The following is a 16,759-nucleotide window of genomic DNA, read 5'->3' on the forward strand; positions in this document are numbered from 1 at the left end:
TTGTATTTCTATCTATTACATGATATAAAAAATACTTGATACATTTACTTACCAATAATAATTTAAACAAGTTCTAAGACATAGATGTTATTATCCCTGCATCCAATGACCACAACATCATTATCAACAACAGGTGATGAAAAAACCTCTCCAGGAAGTTTTTCAATTTTGATCAATCTATTGTTTACAAAGTTATATATATTTAAAGTACCATCTGTACACATTACGAACAGAAAATTATTTTCACACCAGGGAGTGGCCAAAATCGGCGAATGAAAATTTAATACATATTTCAACGTAGGTTTAGTCTTAAAGTTTGTATCATCTGATTCTAAACAGTACACATTTTTATTCTGACTAGCTAAAATAATATTTTCATATTTTGTAAAGGTATTATCCTGCTTCACAAGATATGAAAATACATTACCATTAATTTTGTATGTCCACATCTGTAAAATTAAAAAATAAACCAAAATGAAAATGATTATGTTTACCAAACTAGGAGTATATTCAATTTTTATATGCTCATTACCTTAACATTAACTTCAATATCAAAACAACATAATAGTCCTGTTACGGAACAAAACAAGACAAGTCCACTATTCAGTAACAAAGGAGCAACGAAGATTGGATCTGATAATTTATGTTTCCATACGAGTTTTCCTGATGATTGTTGAAGTGCTAAACACGATCCATCTAATGTTCCAAACAATACAGTATTCGATGAAAAGTGTAAACAACCAGACGCGCTAATACTTCCATTGCCGCATTTAAATTTCCAAACTTCAGAGCCGTCCTATAGTAAATGTCTTTATATTTATTACTATTATCTTATGTAATCTATTACTATAGAAATGAACATATATACCTTCACAGATAAGCAATATACATAACAATCATAGGAACCAACAAATATTGTCTTTTTTAATTTACAAAGTATTGCAGAACATTTAACAATATTTCCTGTTTGATAATTCCAAATGATTTGTCCCGTTTTTAAGTGAAAGCAATATACATTACCATCATAACATCCTGTGAAAAGAAAAGTTCAGAAAATTTGAATAAATTTTTTATACAGTAAAGTAAAGGCTTACCCACTACTCCTCTAAAGTTATCTAGAATCAAAACTGAAGCCTCAATTCTGTCAGGTAGTTTGATTTTATATGTAGAATTATAGCACTCCTTTTCTAATCCAAAAGTAAAAATAAATCCAGAATGAGAACCAACAGTTGTATATATTTTCCCACTAAATAAAGTATTTATTAATCAAACCACGGAATGCATTACAAATAGTTCATTAAAGACGTACTTACTCGGAATAACAAAATATAGTTGGTGATGCATCTACACACTTTTCTAAATCATGTGTGTTAAGTACTTTAACATTTGAAATTGTATCATATTGTATTTTATACTCTTCACTTACATATGATACATTTTTATATGTCTGCCCTCTACACTTGTACCACTGACACGTATAAATCTCATTTGTTTGAGTCACTGAGTTCAAACTTTCCTTTTCATTATAGTTTCCCGAAGGCTGTTTTCTTTCTATATTAATAATAGTGGTAATTACAGGCATCCCTTTGAGACTGATTATTTTTTTTTGATCCTGACTTAATATAGTATTTTTTATATAAATAAAACATTCATTAACAGTAGCATCCATCAAAAGCATGCCAATTAAGTCAGGAAATTCGATATCTGTTATTTCAGATATTGTATTTGATATTTGAAGTGCTAATATGGATGTACCTCCTAATTTTACAAATCCGTCATTTTTATGTTGTAGATTGCTCTCCCAAATAGATGTAAAAGTAACTTCAATTTCTTTTAAATCAATGTTATCTAATGCTTTATACCTTAATTCTTCTTGTGTGTAGTGCTTTTTCGAAAATTCTAAAGAAATTTTTCCACTAGTTGTAAATTCAACATGTTCCATGAAATGAATTTTATCTGGTCTATATAAAGGATCTAATTTACTCAAATGCCTCATCATATTGGTATTTACATCATGATAATTTGTAATATTTTCTTTAGTAGAAAAATATAAATGTAATTGATGACTACTATCATCCCATACTACATAACTACTTTTTACAAAATCTATTTGTAACACAAATTCTTGAATTTTTGTCAGATCTACTTTATTTCCAAATTTTTTTACAAGACTATTCTTTCTTCCTTTGTAAAATATCCTACCATTTTCATCAATCTGAAATAAAAATATATTTATTGTTATTGTTGTTGTTATATATATTATTCGTATTATTATTTAGATTTCTATTAACTTACATTAACTATATCACCAGAGTCACGAAATAATGGTAATTCTAAATCTTCTATATTTTCATCATTCACCACGCACACCCTTTGATTACTACCTGTCCAAAAATATATGATACATAACAATCATTTCATAAAATTATTACATAAAAATGAAATCAGTATTGCGAACTTACCTATATAAAGAGAACCTGTACCATTTGTTATTAATTCTCCATTTTCATTCTTAACTTGAAACATAGTATGTGATAATAATTGTCCCAAGTAATGTACATTAAATTGTCCATTTGTTATTATAATTTCATTAATACTAGCCCAACAAGATACTTCAGTAATACCATAAATGTTATAAATTTTTGTACTATTATAAGGATGCTTAGTTTCAGAAATTAATTCCAGTTTGGGAAAAGGTTCACCGCCAAAAAGAATAGCTCTTAATGAACTATTATTACTCAAAATACTGGTCTTTAAACATTCAGCTGTCCAACTATACATAAAAACTGATGGAGTTATTTGCAATATAGTAATTTGATTAGAATAAGCTTTTTTCAAAAGCCTAAAAATAAAAATTGCTTATGTAAATATAAATTTTTATCTGTAAATTGTATTTCTCTTCATAATTATAATCTACCTATTTGGATTGTTCTTCAATGACTTTGAAACCATAAAAAGTGTTCCAGCATTTGAGAGTGCAAGAAAAATTTCAATAACACTAGGATCAAATGTAAAATTTGTAAATTGAGAAATTTTATCACACTTTGTTATTGTCAGTATTTTGTTCAAATCTAAAATATTAGGAACTATACAGGAATGAGTAACTTTGATCACTTTTGGTACTCCAGTTGAACCAGAAGTAGAAATTGCATAAGCATAATAATCCTGTTTCGAATTTTGTACAATTTGTTTTTGTATATGTTTCAATTTGATAAGATAAATGCATTCTCCATGTATTTTAAATTGATATATAATGTCTCCTTCAACAATTATTTGTTTACAAAATAAATACTGCATATTTAAATAACATTTTAAATTCATAAATTCTATTGTATCTACAGGTATATTTACAAAGCTGTGTTTGCTACTTAAAATTCTGTAACACAAAAAGAATCACAAATAGTAAAAATTTATATTATTATGTTTATTATATCAATATTTTAAATATTCTGTATGATCTAATGCCTTACCCAAGCATTATAAAAATTACACAATATTCAGGAACATCAAAATATATACCAATAAATTCAACATTTTTTATGCATTTTAAATAATCAGAAATTATATTTTTTGTGACAAGAATTTCTCTGTAATGTATATAAATAGTTTCTTGTAAATCATGATACTCTATAGCCACATTATCAAGTTGATCCCAATTGCAAATGTCATGTAATTTCTTAAGAAGATTTTTAGAATTATGAGGATGAAATGTCAAATTTTCAGTTTTGTTATCTAAAATAGTTACCCTGTCTTTAAAAAGTATTAATTAAATATAAAATATTAAATGTTCAAAGTATCATGATTCTACACTTACCCATTGTATATTAAATGTTATTTGATATTAATTCTTTAATATATAAAATTAACGCTTTTCTGTGTTACTTAAAGCAATTGGAAAAAATAAGAATTGTTTTAATATTTATTAGTTCCAAAGGCATTCGAATGGTTCACTTCAATCGTAGGTTATGTTACATACTTTTAGCATTGTAACTCTTACTATATTATGTTTTCATCGTACAATATATCACAGAACTTTATGTTCTTTCAACTTTTCCATTTAATGACTAAGATTAATAACATAAATTGTAATAATCGTTGTCTTATTAAATTGGAAGCATACATTTTGTGCAGACGAACTTGGATAGGAAACGAAACGCATATACATACATGTGCGCGTGTGCACGTTTTTACGTGCATATTTTTTATTTCGTTTTTACAGTTTAAGTTACATCTATTGACTACATAATATATAAAGTTGCAGCTTTTAACAATGTAATCTAATGAATTCTTTTCCAACAGATTTATAAATAATATTTCACTTCACATTTATCATGTTTTATTATATAAGGATTATTTAAATAAAATGGTCAAACATAGAAATCAAATTTATATTCTATATAAATGAAACGCAATAATTGTGTTGCACAATTATTGTTATGCAATGTATTCCTATATAGAGATAATAATAATTACAATGATACAAATGTGTTAGTATAATTTCCATAATGCACACTAAATAGTATTATTTATTGTTATAAAAGAAATTTGAAATAAATAAAACCCAAATATATTAATGTGACTTATTTTTAAAGAAATAACCATTTAAATAACGCAGTCACTATTTGGTACATAGAATGGTCAGTGCTATGACAATTTTTATGAATTCTTTAAAACAATGCAGATAGTGTATTAACTGTTAAATTTTTGAATACTGAAACACTTTAATCTACTTTTCTTCACACCATTCATTTTCTTTGCGAACTTGATCTTCTTCTGATGCAGAGAAATCATTTTTTATATTGAATGTTTTGCGAATTTCTTCTGGAGTTTTGCCTTTTATCATGTTAGCAACAGTTTTGCATGTTACATCTAATAATCCCTTGATATCAAGATAATTAGCTGCCAAAATTAATTCGAACAATGTTCCTTGATCAACCTGTAAGAAGATTTTTGGATCATATTTTTCTAAAAATATGACAAACATAATAAATTATGAATAAACTGATAATACTAAAAAGAAATTATTCTTTAATGGCTCCAAAATAATATTAATTTTATAAGAGAAAGAACAATATTAATAAAAGTTAAATATTTACCTTTAGAAAATCTGCATCCCAAGAACTTATATCATCGGTACGTTTCTCCTTATTTTCATCATCTTCAGGTAGTGGTGGATCATCTTTGTGATAAGTAGCCCATTGTAATACCTTCCTTAAAATAGCAGAATTAACATTTGGAAGAGGAACAACTTCTTCCTCGTCTTCATCCATCCCAAGATCTTCCAACATGGTTTTTATAGTCACAGAACATTTTGCAATAGCGACATCCACTTCGAAAACTTCGCCATCTGAGCTCTGTAGTTTGATGTTAGGCATCTAGAATAAATTTTCAACCATTTTTTACAATGCGCTTAGCAACCAACATGTCTAGAAATAAATACTTTTCGAGCAACGATGAAGTGCTTCTTTATTTTGATACTAGCATCGTTATTTTCTTCATCTATAATATGTTCAAATTTATTCGTTAATTTGCAAAATAACTTCGAGATATTTCTTTTTCACGTAGGTTACAATATAATTTACTTAAGATCTCTTCTCAGAGACAAACAGGCACTTCATCGATGCAACAAAAAATCTTTCGCAAACGTTTTCTTCTAATAAGTAATGTATACAAAATATAAATGTATTGAAAAATCAAGCGCACTATTATACTTAAACGTCTACTACTTGAATTCAACAAAATGTCAGACTAATCACCGTGAAATACTTATTGTAGACAATGCAGAGAATTATCGAATAATTTGTTACACCGTTGATCAGCAGAAAGCACTTGTTCTTTTGTTCTCTGTTGCTCCCCCTTTAAATTTGATTCTCTCACTCTCTTAAAATATTCGTTTTCTATCCTTTTCGATGTGTCGAGGCCCTATTTATGTCCTTATACTTCTATTTTTTTTTTCTCTTCGTAGTTTCTGGTTGGAGGGAACGTGAATTTTGTGTAATGTACTAAAACTGGCGCGAGATGGCACCACAATGCTACGCAATAATCGAGTAAGGAAATTTGATTCGTCGTAAAACTACATTTTTCATTATTTTCAAAATAATGACAGTAAAATGTGACTTTTTTATATCGAATATTTAAGAAAATCAGTTGATGTAGTTTTAATAATATAAATACCAGTAATAAAATATTTTTATTTATATTTATTGAAGTAAGAAGAATATCATTTTAAAGACAATATAGAAATATGACTAATCGTTCATTTATTGCATAGCTTCGTTTGCGTAAAAGTCGCATGTAACGGAAAAGCTTCATATTCTACAGAGGTGTTTAATTTTTATTTGTCGAGCATGGCGCCTAGAAGTATATCACTGGACACCAAAATTGAAAAATTACGAGGTGTAGGATGAATCGGCAGGAAAAATTACACGGTAATTTTCTACCATAATGATCCATTTGATTTTCGGTGTAAGAGTAACAAAAACAAAGACGAACCTGAACCCCATCGTTTCAAGCTATAAAATTATGTTCTACAATTGCTCGAATAATTCGTCTTGGAATTCTATGAAAATCGGAATGAATAAACGAGTAATAAATCTATACGAGAGAGACCTTCGTTTAGGCGCCAACGACCTACGCATTCTTTCCTTACTCTTTTCCGCCATGATCTTTCTATTTCACCCTCTTCTCCCCCACTTCTCTCGCCCTTCCTTTTTTCTTCTCAGCTATTTTCTGCTCCGTGAAAACGAATGATGAAAAAGATTTAATTTTTGCTTTATTTTTAACTCTATCCTTTCTTTTCTTTCTAGGTTCTTTCTTACCTTCTCTGTTTCCTGTCATATCTATTGGACATAAAGTTGTGAATGAAAAAATGGTCGCAGGAAAGGCACAATTACTACAAGCAAAATACTAGCTACGGCAGGATGATTCGATTATCGTATCAAAAAGTTCATTTGATTTCCCCACTGATCGATCCATGGAACGGGAAGGTGCGTTCGCGAGGGTAGTTTTACTATCGATGCGTCGAAGGTGCATTAATGCGAGTTGGTTTGCTCGAAGCAGGCCAAACGGATGAGTCGTAACGTTTCAATCAATCATCGAATAGTATGAAATGGAAAAGTTATCGAAAGCCACCATACTTCTTTGATTAGTACGACGTTCTCTGGAAACGTTGTACATTCGATCATGTCCGATGTACCTTGTTAACTTATAAGCCATGATTGGATAAGGAGATCCGGTAAGACGATGGGAAAAGTGTTCAGAATAGTCAGTCGAGTCGTAGGAAGGAACGGTAAAGAGTTTATGAGTGGAAGACATCAAGGTGTTTCGAAGTTAGATGAAATTTCGAACCACGATTTATTTCTATATAAAATTGTAGGCGAATCGTTTATTTTACGTTTATGGAATATTTAATCCTATCCCGTGGAAAGATCATTTATACGGTTATAGCGAAGTCTTAAATCTGTGCAGTATAATTTAACTTGCATTTATATAGGTATTCCCTTAACTCAGTCGAAGAAATCACGTTCCTCAAAGTACGATGAGTATTGAAAAAATGTCAGAGTACTTTGTGGTAATCGAAGAAGCCAAGAACTTTTTAAAATGAATTTTTAAAATGAGTTTCACTCCACGAGTTTGACAGAAAAGGTAAGCAGGTCTAGGAGAAACGAAGATTATCAATCTTACGCAACTATTAAGAGCAATCGTAACCACGATAAATATTAACGAGATTACTTCTGTTAAATAGCTAGGGGTGGCCTTTACCTCCTGCGAGAACGGATCGTTTATAAAAGCTGCGATTTCACTTCGTTTCCCAAGCGTGAAGCCTTATTAAAATTTGCTTTAAGCTGAAATCAACTTTACTCAAAGCAGCTCTCCAAGTCTTAGACCTTTAGTTCTAATTTCATCCGTGGTCAATGAACACTATAAGTGCGCAAAAAACAAAATACAATACGTTTGGCTAGCGTCCGAGTGAATGAAAAGTTTCAAAATGAAGGGTAGTGACACTATACGAGAGAGAAGACTCTTCCTTCATGGCACTCATCGATATATCTAGTCTATGCTACGTAATGGTTGCGGTGATAAATGCCGAATTACGCAGATCCTTCGCCCCGAAGGCGCCACTACGTCTGTCCTCTACACCTCTTCAAACTTCTCCTTCCTCTTTCCTTCTTGCGGTTAACACGTTTTTGAATCTCCTTTATTCCTCGTCTCGACGCACTTCCATCGAATAGATGTTGTAATAACGGATTAATTGCTGTTTTCAATGATTATTACAGGTCTCGCGCTTCTTCCGGATACGCCGTGGTAAACTAGGAGTAAGAACAATCGTTATGAATTCATTCAACTGCGATGATTCCAAGGAAGAATTAAACGGAATGACGATTACGTAGTCGTAAGAAAGGATGTTGGATTTTGACCAAGAAAATTTCTTTAATAGCTGATCCAATCGATTAGAAAACTGTAGCGAATGTAATGTTACTATTGAAGACGCAGCATCTGTCGAAGAGAAGAAATTTAGATGAAAATACAATGAAAACCTATTCAGGAAAGAGTATTGTGAAGGAATTTCGGTTTTTCTCTTACACCGTGAATTTTCCTTAACCGCTTACCATGCGTAAAAGTAAAAAAGAAAGGAAGAAGAAGAAGGAAAGCGAACGACTGCTTTTTCAGATTAAACAGATACCTGCCTGCCAAGTCTTGCCTGTCGTTTTTAATGAGACCTACGCGGGCGTTGTGGGTTAATTATTCTTCAAAAAAACTCGCTCCTGTAATTCTTACGTTCGTTAACCATCGTCGCCTGGAATTTTTCAAAAGCATCTTTCGGAATTGATATTAAGTTCCACCGTTTCATTATAAACGGCTCGTCAATATTTACTCGCAACATTTCGGTCGATCGATTTCTAGTAACGTCGTTCGTATTGTTCCTTTTAATACCGATTACCAAAATTAGGAATACGTAGGAACAGCACGAGAAAAGAAGAAAGGAACTCCCTCTCATTGAAATAAATCTGCGAAGATTTTAATATACCGAGATACAATAGTGGTGTACGTTTGACCACTTGAAAAAGCGAAATCTATTCGAATATGCAACTACAAATATCAATTGCAATCTTACCGAAAGGTTGCGAGAGCAATTCATCCGATATTTTCCTCTGCTTCGAAGCTTATACATTGGCTTCTATATCGAAATAAGACAATTTCGTTGCACACAATTATTATAATCAAAGTTCGAAATTTCGATCCTTTAAAGACAACGATTAATCTCGACAACGTGCTTTCATAGATGCAATTTTCGTGCTTAATCACAATTCATGAAACTCATAACAGAAGTCGTGACCGAGTCACGCACCATTTCTTCGAATTAATTTGGAGCATAGTGAAGAAGAAACGCAATTACACGAATCGAAAGTTATCGTATCACATCGTATCTGCAAACGAACCCTCCCCTTGCTCGGACTCCATTCACAGACGTTCATTCATGAATCTACGTAAGAAATTTCTCTGGCCGAAAAACAGTTTTGTCGTGGGATCGGTGGTTGCCAGTTTCGTTGAGAGGTTTCTCGTGATATCATCGCTCGGGGTGGAGACTAAATCCAATGACGTAATGAAGCAGAGGGTGTACAATACATACGAGGCGGCCATAACAACGTGGAGGAGGAACATATCGGTGATGCTGGTACCAATAGTGGTGGATACAGCTTTGGTTCTCTTGGTGGTACGGAAGAAGAACGTAGAAGAGGGGTGAGTGTTGCAGTATAAATGTGGCACGCGCAAGCTCCACCAATCACTCGCCCTCTGACCTCCAAACTCCAAGCTCTCGTGGTACCAAACACCCCCTCCGTGTTTGTACGACCAAGAAACAAGTCGGCACTTCGGCACTGAAACTCGTGCCTCGTGATCACCGCGTGGTGCCACTCGAGTATCATCTTCGAGGACTCGTTACCATCGAGACACATCCTTGACTTCGACACCTGGAAAACGCGAAATCATTCTCTGTACACGGCAGTACGATTCGTTTACTTACACGACCCACGATACCTCTTTCTCCTCATAGACATGACAACGGTAAGTGCAATAAATTTTAAGTAATACTTTCCCTCCTCGCTCGCTCGTGTTTCTCTTTTCTCGCGTACCATGTTAGCGAATAATACGAATATCGTTGTATTTCCGGCGCGATCCATATTATCGTTGAAACCACGATTAAGGAATTTGACGTGCAAGTTTGACGCCCCGAAGTCTTGTTTTCTTGATAAACGCGAATAAACTTAAAGCTACGTATCGCAAGTTCGACACACCTAGTTTAAAGTCACCTTTGAGGATAGGGGAGAAAAGAAACAGAGGTGTGACGTGTATCGGGTGAAAGCGTTGAACTCAAACAGTTCGTCGATCTTCCCTGTCTCGTTGCACGAAATTTTCATCGTCAGTGCTTATCATCTACGATGATGTAACTAAGTACAAACGTAAACGCATTCGTCGTGTATAACTTTTGAAAGACTCACAAACGTCGTCGTAGGAGTCGAGCTCCTTGATTTCATTTTTCTTGCTTTCATGTTACTCCTTACTGACAAATTTTTCTGCACGCGCATCCGTTCTGCGAAATTTCAACTATAACATCTACCTTGTGACAAAAATGAAATCCTTCCTATCAGTTATTTGCGTAATGCAGCTTTGCAACGATTCTTCCGAATTCTTTTTCTTTTCCATCAATTTTTTAGCAATCTAAGATCGCAGCTTCCGTCAATTTAAGCAAACGATATAGAAACAACGAATAGAAACACGATTTTATGATTGCATACAAAACAGTGAACATAGATCTTGGGAAAAATGCAATTTACGAAGCTACAGTTTTACATACGCACGATACAACAGGATTTATCGATATTCGAGAGAATTTATTTTGCATTATTATCGGGACGTATATCTTGCTTAGCTTGCTTATTTTCTATACGAGAAAGACGAGACAGAAAGTCAGAGAACATTTCTATGAAACAGAGTATAAAAAGAAAATCCAGTCGTTTCGGAAATGTTGCGTTTAGCCCGACGCGTCGCCGGCGAACACATAAAGCTTCCTGTTTGCATTGAAGAAATATTTACGATTTATCCATAGTACTACGGCGCCACAGAATTTCACATACTCGTTATTAATCATTGGAGATTCGACTATTATCATCGAAAATCCTTTCCCTTTCCTAACGAACCGTCACAGCTATGAATAATTCATTTCTCGGTCCGCAACTACATCATTCACTGAACAACACTACGAATTCCTAGTTACACTACGTAGTCGTATCCTGACGTAAAAGAGTGATAGATCGACGTGCCGAAATGAGGATTTCATGTTGAAACAATAGCGATTTACGATTTTAACTGTAGAAACGTCAGACCAATGAAAGTGACGAGCTTCAGAACTTTTGTTTTCACATTTACACATTCGGATAGGAAAATAATCATACGTACCTGGTCATTTTAATCCTGCCATTTTAATTATTATTATCTTTGTAGTTTCAGCGTTAACTAGAGGAGCTTTCATATTCTTCTCCTTTGTTTCCTTGAACATCGAACTAATCCGGACATCGAATTACATAGCGAAAAAATGTGTACATAGAGATCAAAGATGACGAAACAAAATGTTATTCTCATAGGCTAGAATAAAATGCATTTGGCGATAAGAGAGGTACAAATAGTACCTTTAGGTACCTAACCGAGCTGATAAATTGCTATATTAAATGAACGACTATAATACTAAAAGAGTTAATAGAATAAGGGTATATAGCATGAAACGAAAGGGGAGAATGCCACAATTGAAAAGCCGAAAAGGGGGAAAAGGAGCAAAGAGCTTTTTCTATGCCACGAGACAGAGAGACGCCAAGACGCCCCACTTCCAAGGCAAAAGTTAGATCGTGCCTTTCTAGCTTTTCCCCTAACTATTTTCCCTTGCACTTTATTCTCTCCCTCGATAATTATTTGCGCTTATCATATCTCTGTTTAATTTCACCGCGAAAACAGTCGATCTTATGGACTAGCAATTGGAAATCAAGTGTACATAACTGCTACAGTTTCTGGAACTTGTCCCCTGTAGGGTTAGGATTTACCTGCAAATCTGCAAACAGCTCGGTAACGTAACGTTGCTCTGTTTGCAGAAAAATTCTCACGGTCTTTACATTGGAATCCCGATAGAGTTACTCGGTTTGCGCGCAAATAAATATGTTCGTTTCGCTAACAACAAATAAACTAAATAAACAAACTATCTAAAAGCGGCACAAATCAGACTTTTAAACGCGAAGGAATTCGACGAAGCGATTGTCGAGTCCATCGGTGTAATGAATTTGCAATGGATTTAGAACAGGTTTTAATAACCCGTCTTATTTTAATCAGGTACGAGCAATAAACGCGATAGTTGATTCAATCTCTTTCGTAGAAAAAATGAACAATTCATCGATATTGGTGTACTTTCGGGAGATGAGCTGAGGAACGTAGGTGTTAAACTACCGTAGGAAAGCACGTTGACATTTGCAAGTTGTAAATTACGCGTCATTCATTAATGGTCGCATAAATGTAACTAGATATGCACAAGCTTTGAGAAATTTAATGAACGGCGAGGAAATTGTGGAGAAAAAAAGGAAGAAAAACGTGAACCGTATAATATGATTGGAGATCAAAGGAAATACGTCATCGTTCGTTCTTTAGGAAAAAATTTCGTGTAACCAGTCACATTATTTGTTACTTTTATTCAACAAATCTGATAATAATAAATTATATGAAACAGATGTTACGTTCCAATCGAATAAAGATGAATCTTTTCTACGCGAAACTTTACATTCGATACTCGGATAATACATTTTCGTTCCGAGACTGATAAGCAAGATCTTTTTGCCCAAAGCAAAACGTTCCCCAACATGATCCAAAATTAACGAGTGACCTGGGACAGAGGAATTCTCTAAGTAAGATTCGCCCTATCTTCCAAACACCAATTTCCAATGAATCGCGCGAAAGTCGCGCGTTATGTTAATAATGTTCGATTAACGGCTATTACGTAACTTCCCTTGGACAAACAGCGAATGGTTCCTCGAAAAAGTGGTAATTGATACTATCGCGTTAATAGGGGAAAAGGGCGAACAACATTGTCGTGGAACTCACACGAAAACCTCTCTTTTCGATAATTAATTCCGTCTTGCGAATCGTCAACCTTATCGGCGTTTACATTTCGTTCAATGACTCGAAATTAAATCGAATTAATCCAGTTGTGGAAAATACGTAATGTGACAGAAAGATGTAATTCTAATTCATTTTTGCATCCGAATGAAACTTATGTGACAATCATCTGCGCGAAGTAATAAGATCGTACGTTGTAGTAGCGCTTCTGACACATCGTATTTCTTAACGAAGAAATATAGACGAGAATGCCAGTGCTAACAACGCGATACAGCATCCGTATAAAAAGGTGAAAATACCGTGATATATCTGACTTTATAGAACACACACTCATTTCCAAAGGCTGCGACAGTCTTTCTCAATTATAAACCATCCGGCTTCACTTGACGTTTCGTGTTAAGGCAAAAACACTTTCGCTCCACGTTTGCAAAGTTCATTTCAACTGTGTATTATATGAAAAATATAACGCGATATTTATCCGACGAACGGACATTGTCGTAAACGAGTATATTTTTGATTTAATCAATTTTCGAGATCGTATCGTTTCAAATGAGGTTTTTCCTAGATAAGAAAGGTGTTAATCGGTGATTTTTAAAGAAGAAAGAGAGACAACGGAATTTACCTTTTCCCTATAAATTTCGGAACAGAGAGAATATGCTAACGTCGTGAGTATGAAAATGCTTTTTCGAAAGTATTGTCAGCTGTCGATCAATTTGCATAATTTCTGTAATTGCGATATAACCATCAATTAGCTAAAATTAACCATGTGCAACATTATCACGCGGTTCCGTCACCACCTACTAGCTATATCCCATTCGGTGGTTCCTTTGATAAATACCAAATTAATACACGAATGCCGACAAACAATATCTGCAAAGTACGTCAGTTCTCTGAACGATGACACGAATAAAAATTTCAGTTGCACATGTGCAGTTCCGAAAAATATACTCGTCTTCGATAATCGATTTTCACAATTGATCCTATCGTTGCAATATATTGCGAATGAAGAACAAAAGTGAGAAAATGAATAATAAAAAGTAGAATAATCCGAAGACACGTGTATAACTATGTTATCTAAGAAATGACTCGAATCGCGGTTCAGTATTAAAATTTCAAAAGCATTCGTCTTGTAAGATATCGTTTCACATCTTGATTATATGCAAAATCCTTCGACAGGGCACTCGGAAGACGCGTTAAGATTTATCTCGTGTACCGTATTATCAACCCCACTAAGCATCTATTATGCGACGAGTATAACGTTTAACCGATAACCATCGGATCATCAGTTTAGGTTCTTTTCATAAATACTTCATTGAACTCCATATATATACCTGGATAAATACCCAGCGAAATCTAAATCGAATCGCGACAACACATATCCTCTCAGGAAACACTATACGTGAACTGGAGATTGGTTAATTGACCCGGATTAGAAACAAATCAGAGGCAAATTGCAAGGAACCGTATTGATCATTACCTTAAAATAATAAAGATTATGTTAAAAATAAAATGAAACAAAGAATTGAAATATGATCGATTCGATTATGATTTGATAAACGTTTTCTCATTCCGAATTAAGATCTTTTAACATCAAAATGTTTGTTTCATTTTAAGGTTGGATCATTGCTTTTTCTTTAACATTGAATTAAACGTGAAATTTGTCATTGAATTTTCAGGAAACTGCAATTATACGATGTACATATGTATACTCAAAATGATTATCGCGTTATCAATATCGCAAAAATTCTGAAAATTCGATCACGTGTCTCGTTAGAAAAATTTCACATTTTCTTGTATCCGTTGCCTTTGTCGTTGACGTATGTCGAATAAATCAACATACGTCCACTTAAATTTTGATATCTTCCTATGTTTTGACGTTCGATATTTTATATCCAACGATATTATTAAGCGTTGCACTCGGAACACTAGCTTGTATATATAACAAGAACGAGATGTCGAAAAGAGCAGATCGGCGCAAATTGGGCAATACGCTTCGAACTTGTTCTCCCTTTGTTTCCATGAAATTGAAAATAAATGGAGATCTGATATCGATTTTGAATGAAATTACCTCCCTCCGTTTGACAAGCTGGACAAAATGAGAAGGACAATTTAGCGTCCTTTGCTTTCTCGTAGCCAGACTTACACGACAGCACTGATTATTCCTAACATCTTGTTCCTTACAGAAGGTCAACCAGTGAATTAATTGGATTATTGGATCTGTTTACAGGCTGTGGTATTCATTCAACGATGCATGTTCGTATTTGCCATCTTACTTTGTTACTTTCATGTTCAGAGTGAAAACGTGGATTGCGAGTACGTATACATATTTTTATCAAATTTAGTGATACAAAAAATACGAACATTAATTGTATTCTTCATATTTTCATAGAATGTATCCATACCATCATACCTGTCGAGGCACTATGTCAAGGAAGCGCGCAATGTTTCCAATTGTGTACGGTTCGGGATGTGAGAGCAGTAAAGGAAATATAAATTGCATCAAAGAATTTGAAGAAACACATCGTATTCCCTACATTCCACTATCAAAGTCAAAACTTCTAATTGCTTTGCTTGGCGATGTAAGTTATGCTGTTATCTTTTCTGTCTGAAATTAATTAAACAAAGTTGTAAAATATTAAGCAGGTAATATAAAACATGGTTGTTAAACTGTTATAGGATTTGCAAAGGGATATTACACGATCTGTTCGTCATAAATTAAGGAACGATGAAATGAATAAACCAGCCTTAATGGAGAACTTTTTATCAGATTTGGAATCTTCGGACAACTATTGAATGAAATGAACAGGAAATAAATATTTTCTCGGCTTGTGTAAACATTTTTCATTACTTAAATATTCGGAAATGTATGTTTAGAGTTCATTTTCTACTATATGCCCGAAATAAAATCCTTTCTCTCTATCCTCTTTCTTTGTTGTGAAAAAATGTCTATATACTTCCTTATCTTTCTGTTGTTTCTTTTATTTAATTTATCATTTCTGCTTTTTTGTTATCTTTAAACCGAGTTACAATTAAATCATTGTATCTACATTACTAACAATACACATGTGCTACAGTATAAAGAATACATTTGAAATTCAAAGTAACTCCTTGAATTATCCTACTAAAGAAGTAAAAAAATGAAAAAAAGAAAATAAAACCAAACGAATTTAAAATATTATTTTACGCAGTATTATAATATGTAATATAGCTATTATGTATTAAAATCTAGTACATAAATCAACCTAAAACGAATAACATTGTTTTCGGTACGATAGGAAGAGAATGAATTAGTAACAAAATCATTTGTTTTTAGCACTACGTTATTCCTTATATTCTTTACATATTCGTAATATTCGTAACATAATAATTAAAATTTTATGATTATTACAGTAAGTTATTGTGCAATTGTCCTTAAAACTGTATTTCGTAGAAAAAAGGAAAAGAACATTTATAGGTTAATGTTTATCCTTTTCTGTAATGATATAAAAATAAAACAATAATATGAATGATAAAAAATGACCAAATGATATAGAAGGCAATATAAAAGTTGATAATATATATAATGTATAATAAATTGATTTACAATAATTGTTATATATATAATAAT

General features: G+C 33.1%; 3 protein-coding genes across 4 annotated transcripts; 1 reads left to right on the forward strand and 2 right to left on the reverse strand.

Moving 5' to 3' along the window:
- Window positions 1-16: 16 nt before the first annotated feature.
- On the reverse strand, window positions 17-3,818 carry Aasdh (Aminoadipate-semialdehyde dehydrogenase). The gene is made up of 10 exons (XM_017900795.1): window positions 3,815-3,818; window positions 3,471-3,750; window positions 2,918-3,376; window positions 2,463-2,842; window positions 2,296-2,384; window positions 1,314-2,215; window positions 1,095-1,246; window positions 869-1,032; window positions 533-796; window positions 17-449 (listed from the first exon to the last, which is right to left on the reverse strand). The coding sequence occupies exons 1-10, from the start codon at window positions 3,816-3,818 to the stop codon at window positions 63-65; spliced, it is 3,081 nt and encodes a 1,026-aa protein (XP_017756284.1). The 3' UTR covers window positions 17-62.
- Window positions 3,819-4,604: 786 nt separating this feature from the next.
- On the reverse strand, window positions 4,605-5,969 carry SkpA (S-phase kinase associated protein 1 SKP1-related A). 2 transcript variants are annotated; one of them, XM_017900835.1, is made up of 3 exons: window positions 5,704-5,766; window positions 5,097-5,375; window positions 4,605-4,936 (listed from the first exon to the last, which is right to left on the reverse strand). In XM_017900835.1, exons 2-3 carry the CDS (start codon window positions 5,373-5,375, stop codon window positions 4,727-4,729), a joined length of 489 nt encoding a protein of 162 aa, XP_017756324.1. In that variant the 5' UTR covers window positions 5,704-5,766; the 3' UTR covers window positions 4,605-4,726. The 2 variants fall into 2 exon arrangements, with proteins under 2 accessions (XP_017756324.1, XP_017756323.1); XM_017900834.1 differs by having other exon boundaries at window positions 4,607-4,936; window positions 5,757-5,969.
- Window positions 5,970-10,036: 4,067 nt separating this feature from the next.
- Window positions 10,037-15,945, forward strand: LOC108548098 (uncharacterized). The gene is made up of 4 exons (XM_017900873.1): window positions 10,037-10,065; window positions 15,380-15,465; window positions 15,542-15,731; window positions 15,829-15,945. Exons 1-4 carry the CDS (start codon window positions 10,057-10,059, stop codon window positions 15,943-15,945), a joined length of 402 nt encoding a protein of 133 aa, XP_017756362.1. The 5' UTR covers window positions 10,037-10,056.
- The last annotated feature ends 814 nt before the right edge of the window (window positions 15,946-16,759 follow it).

Source organism: Eufriesea mexicana, unplaced genomic scaffold, assembly GCF_001483705.2.
Source record: "Eufriesea mexicana isolate 0111107269 unplaced genomic scaffold, ASM148370v2 scaffold1358, whole genome shotgun sequence".
In the NCBI taxonomy this organism is placed as follows: Eukaryota; Metazoa; Arthropoda; class Insecta; order Hymenoptera; family Apidae; genus Eufriesea; species Eufriesea mexicana.

What these genes read in the sequence shown, in the direction of transcription:
- LOC108548098 (XM_017900873.1), top strand. An exon ending in AGTGAAAACGTGGATTGCGA is followed by an intron (nt 15,466 to 15,541) that starts GTACGTATACAT and finishes ATATTTTCATAG; the next exon opens with AATGTATCCATACCATCATA. An exon ending in TAATTGCTTTGCTTGGCGAT is followed by an intron (nt 15,732 to 15,828) that starts GTAAGTTATGCT and finishes AAACTGTTATAG; the next exon opens with GATTTGCAAAGGGATATTAC.
- Aasdh (XM_017900795.1), bottom strand. An exon ending in TACAGGTTCTCTTTATATAG is followed by an intron (nt 2,385 to 2,462) that starts GTAAGTTCGCAA and finishes ATTTTTGGACAG; the next exon opens with GTAGTAATCAAAGGGTGTGC. An exon ending in ATATTGAAGTTAATGTTAAG is followed by an intron (nt 450 to 532) that starts GTAATGAGCATA and finishes TTAATTTTACAG; the next exon opens with ATGTGGACATACAAAATTAA.
- SkpA (XM_017900835.1), bottom strand. Translation starts at nt 5,375, where the DNA reads ATGCCTAACATCAAACTACAGAGCTCAGATGGCGAAGTTTTCGAAGTG. An exon ending in GGGATGCAGATTTTCTAAAG is followed by an intron (nt 4,937 to 5,096) that starts GTAAATATTTAA and finishes ATCTTCTTACAG; the next exon opens with GTTGATCAAGGAACATTGTT.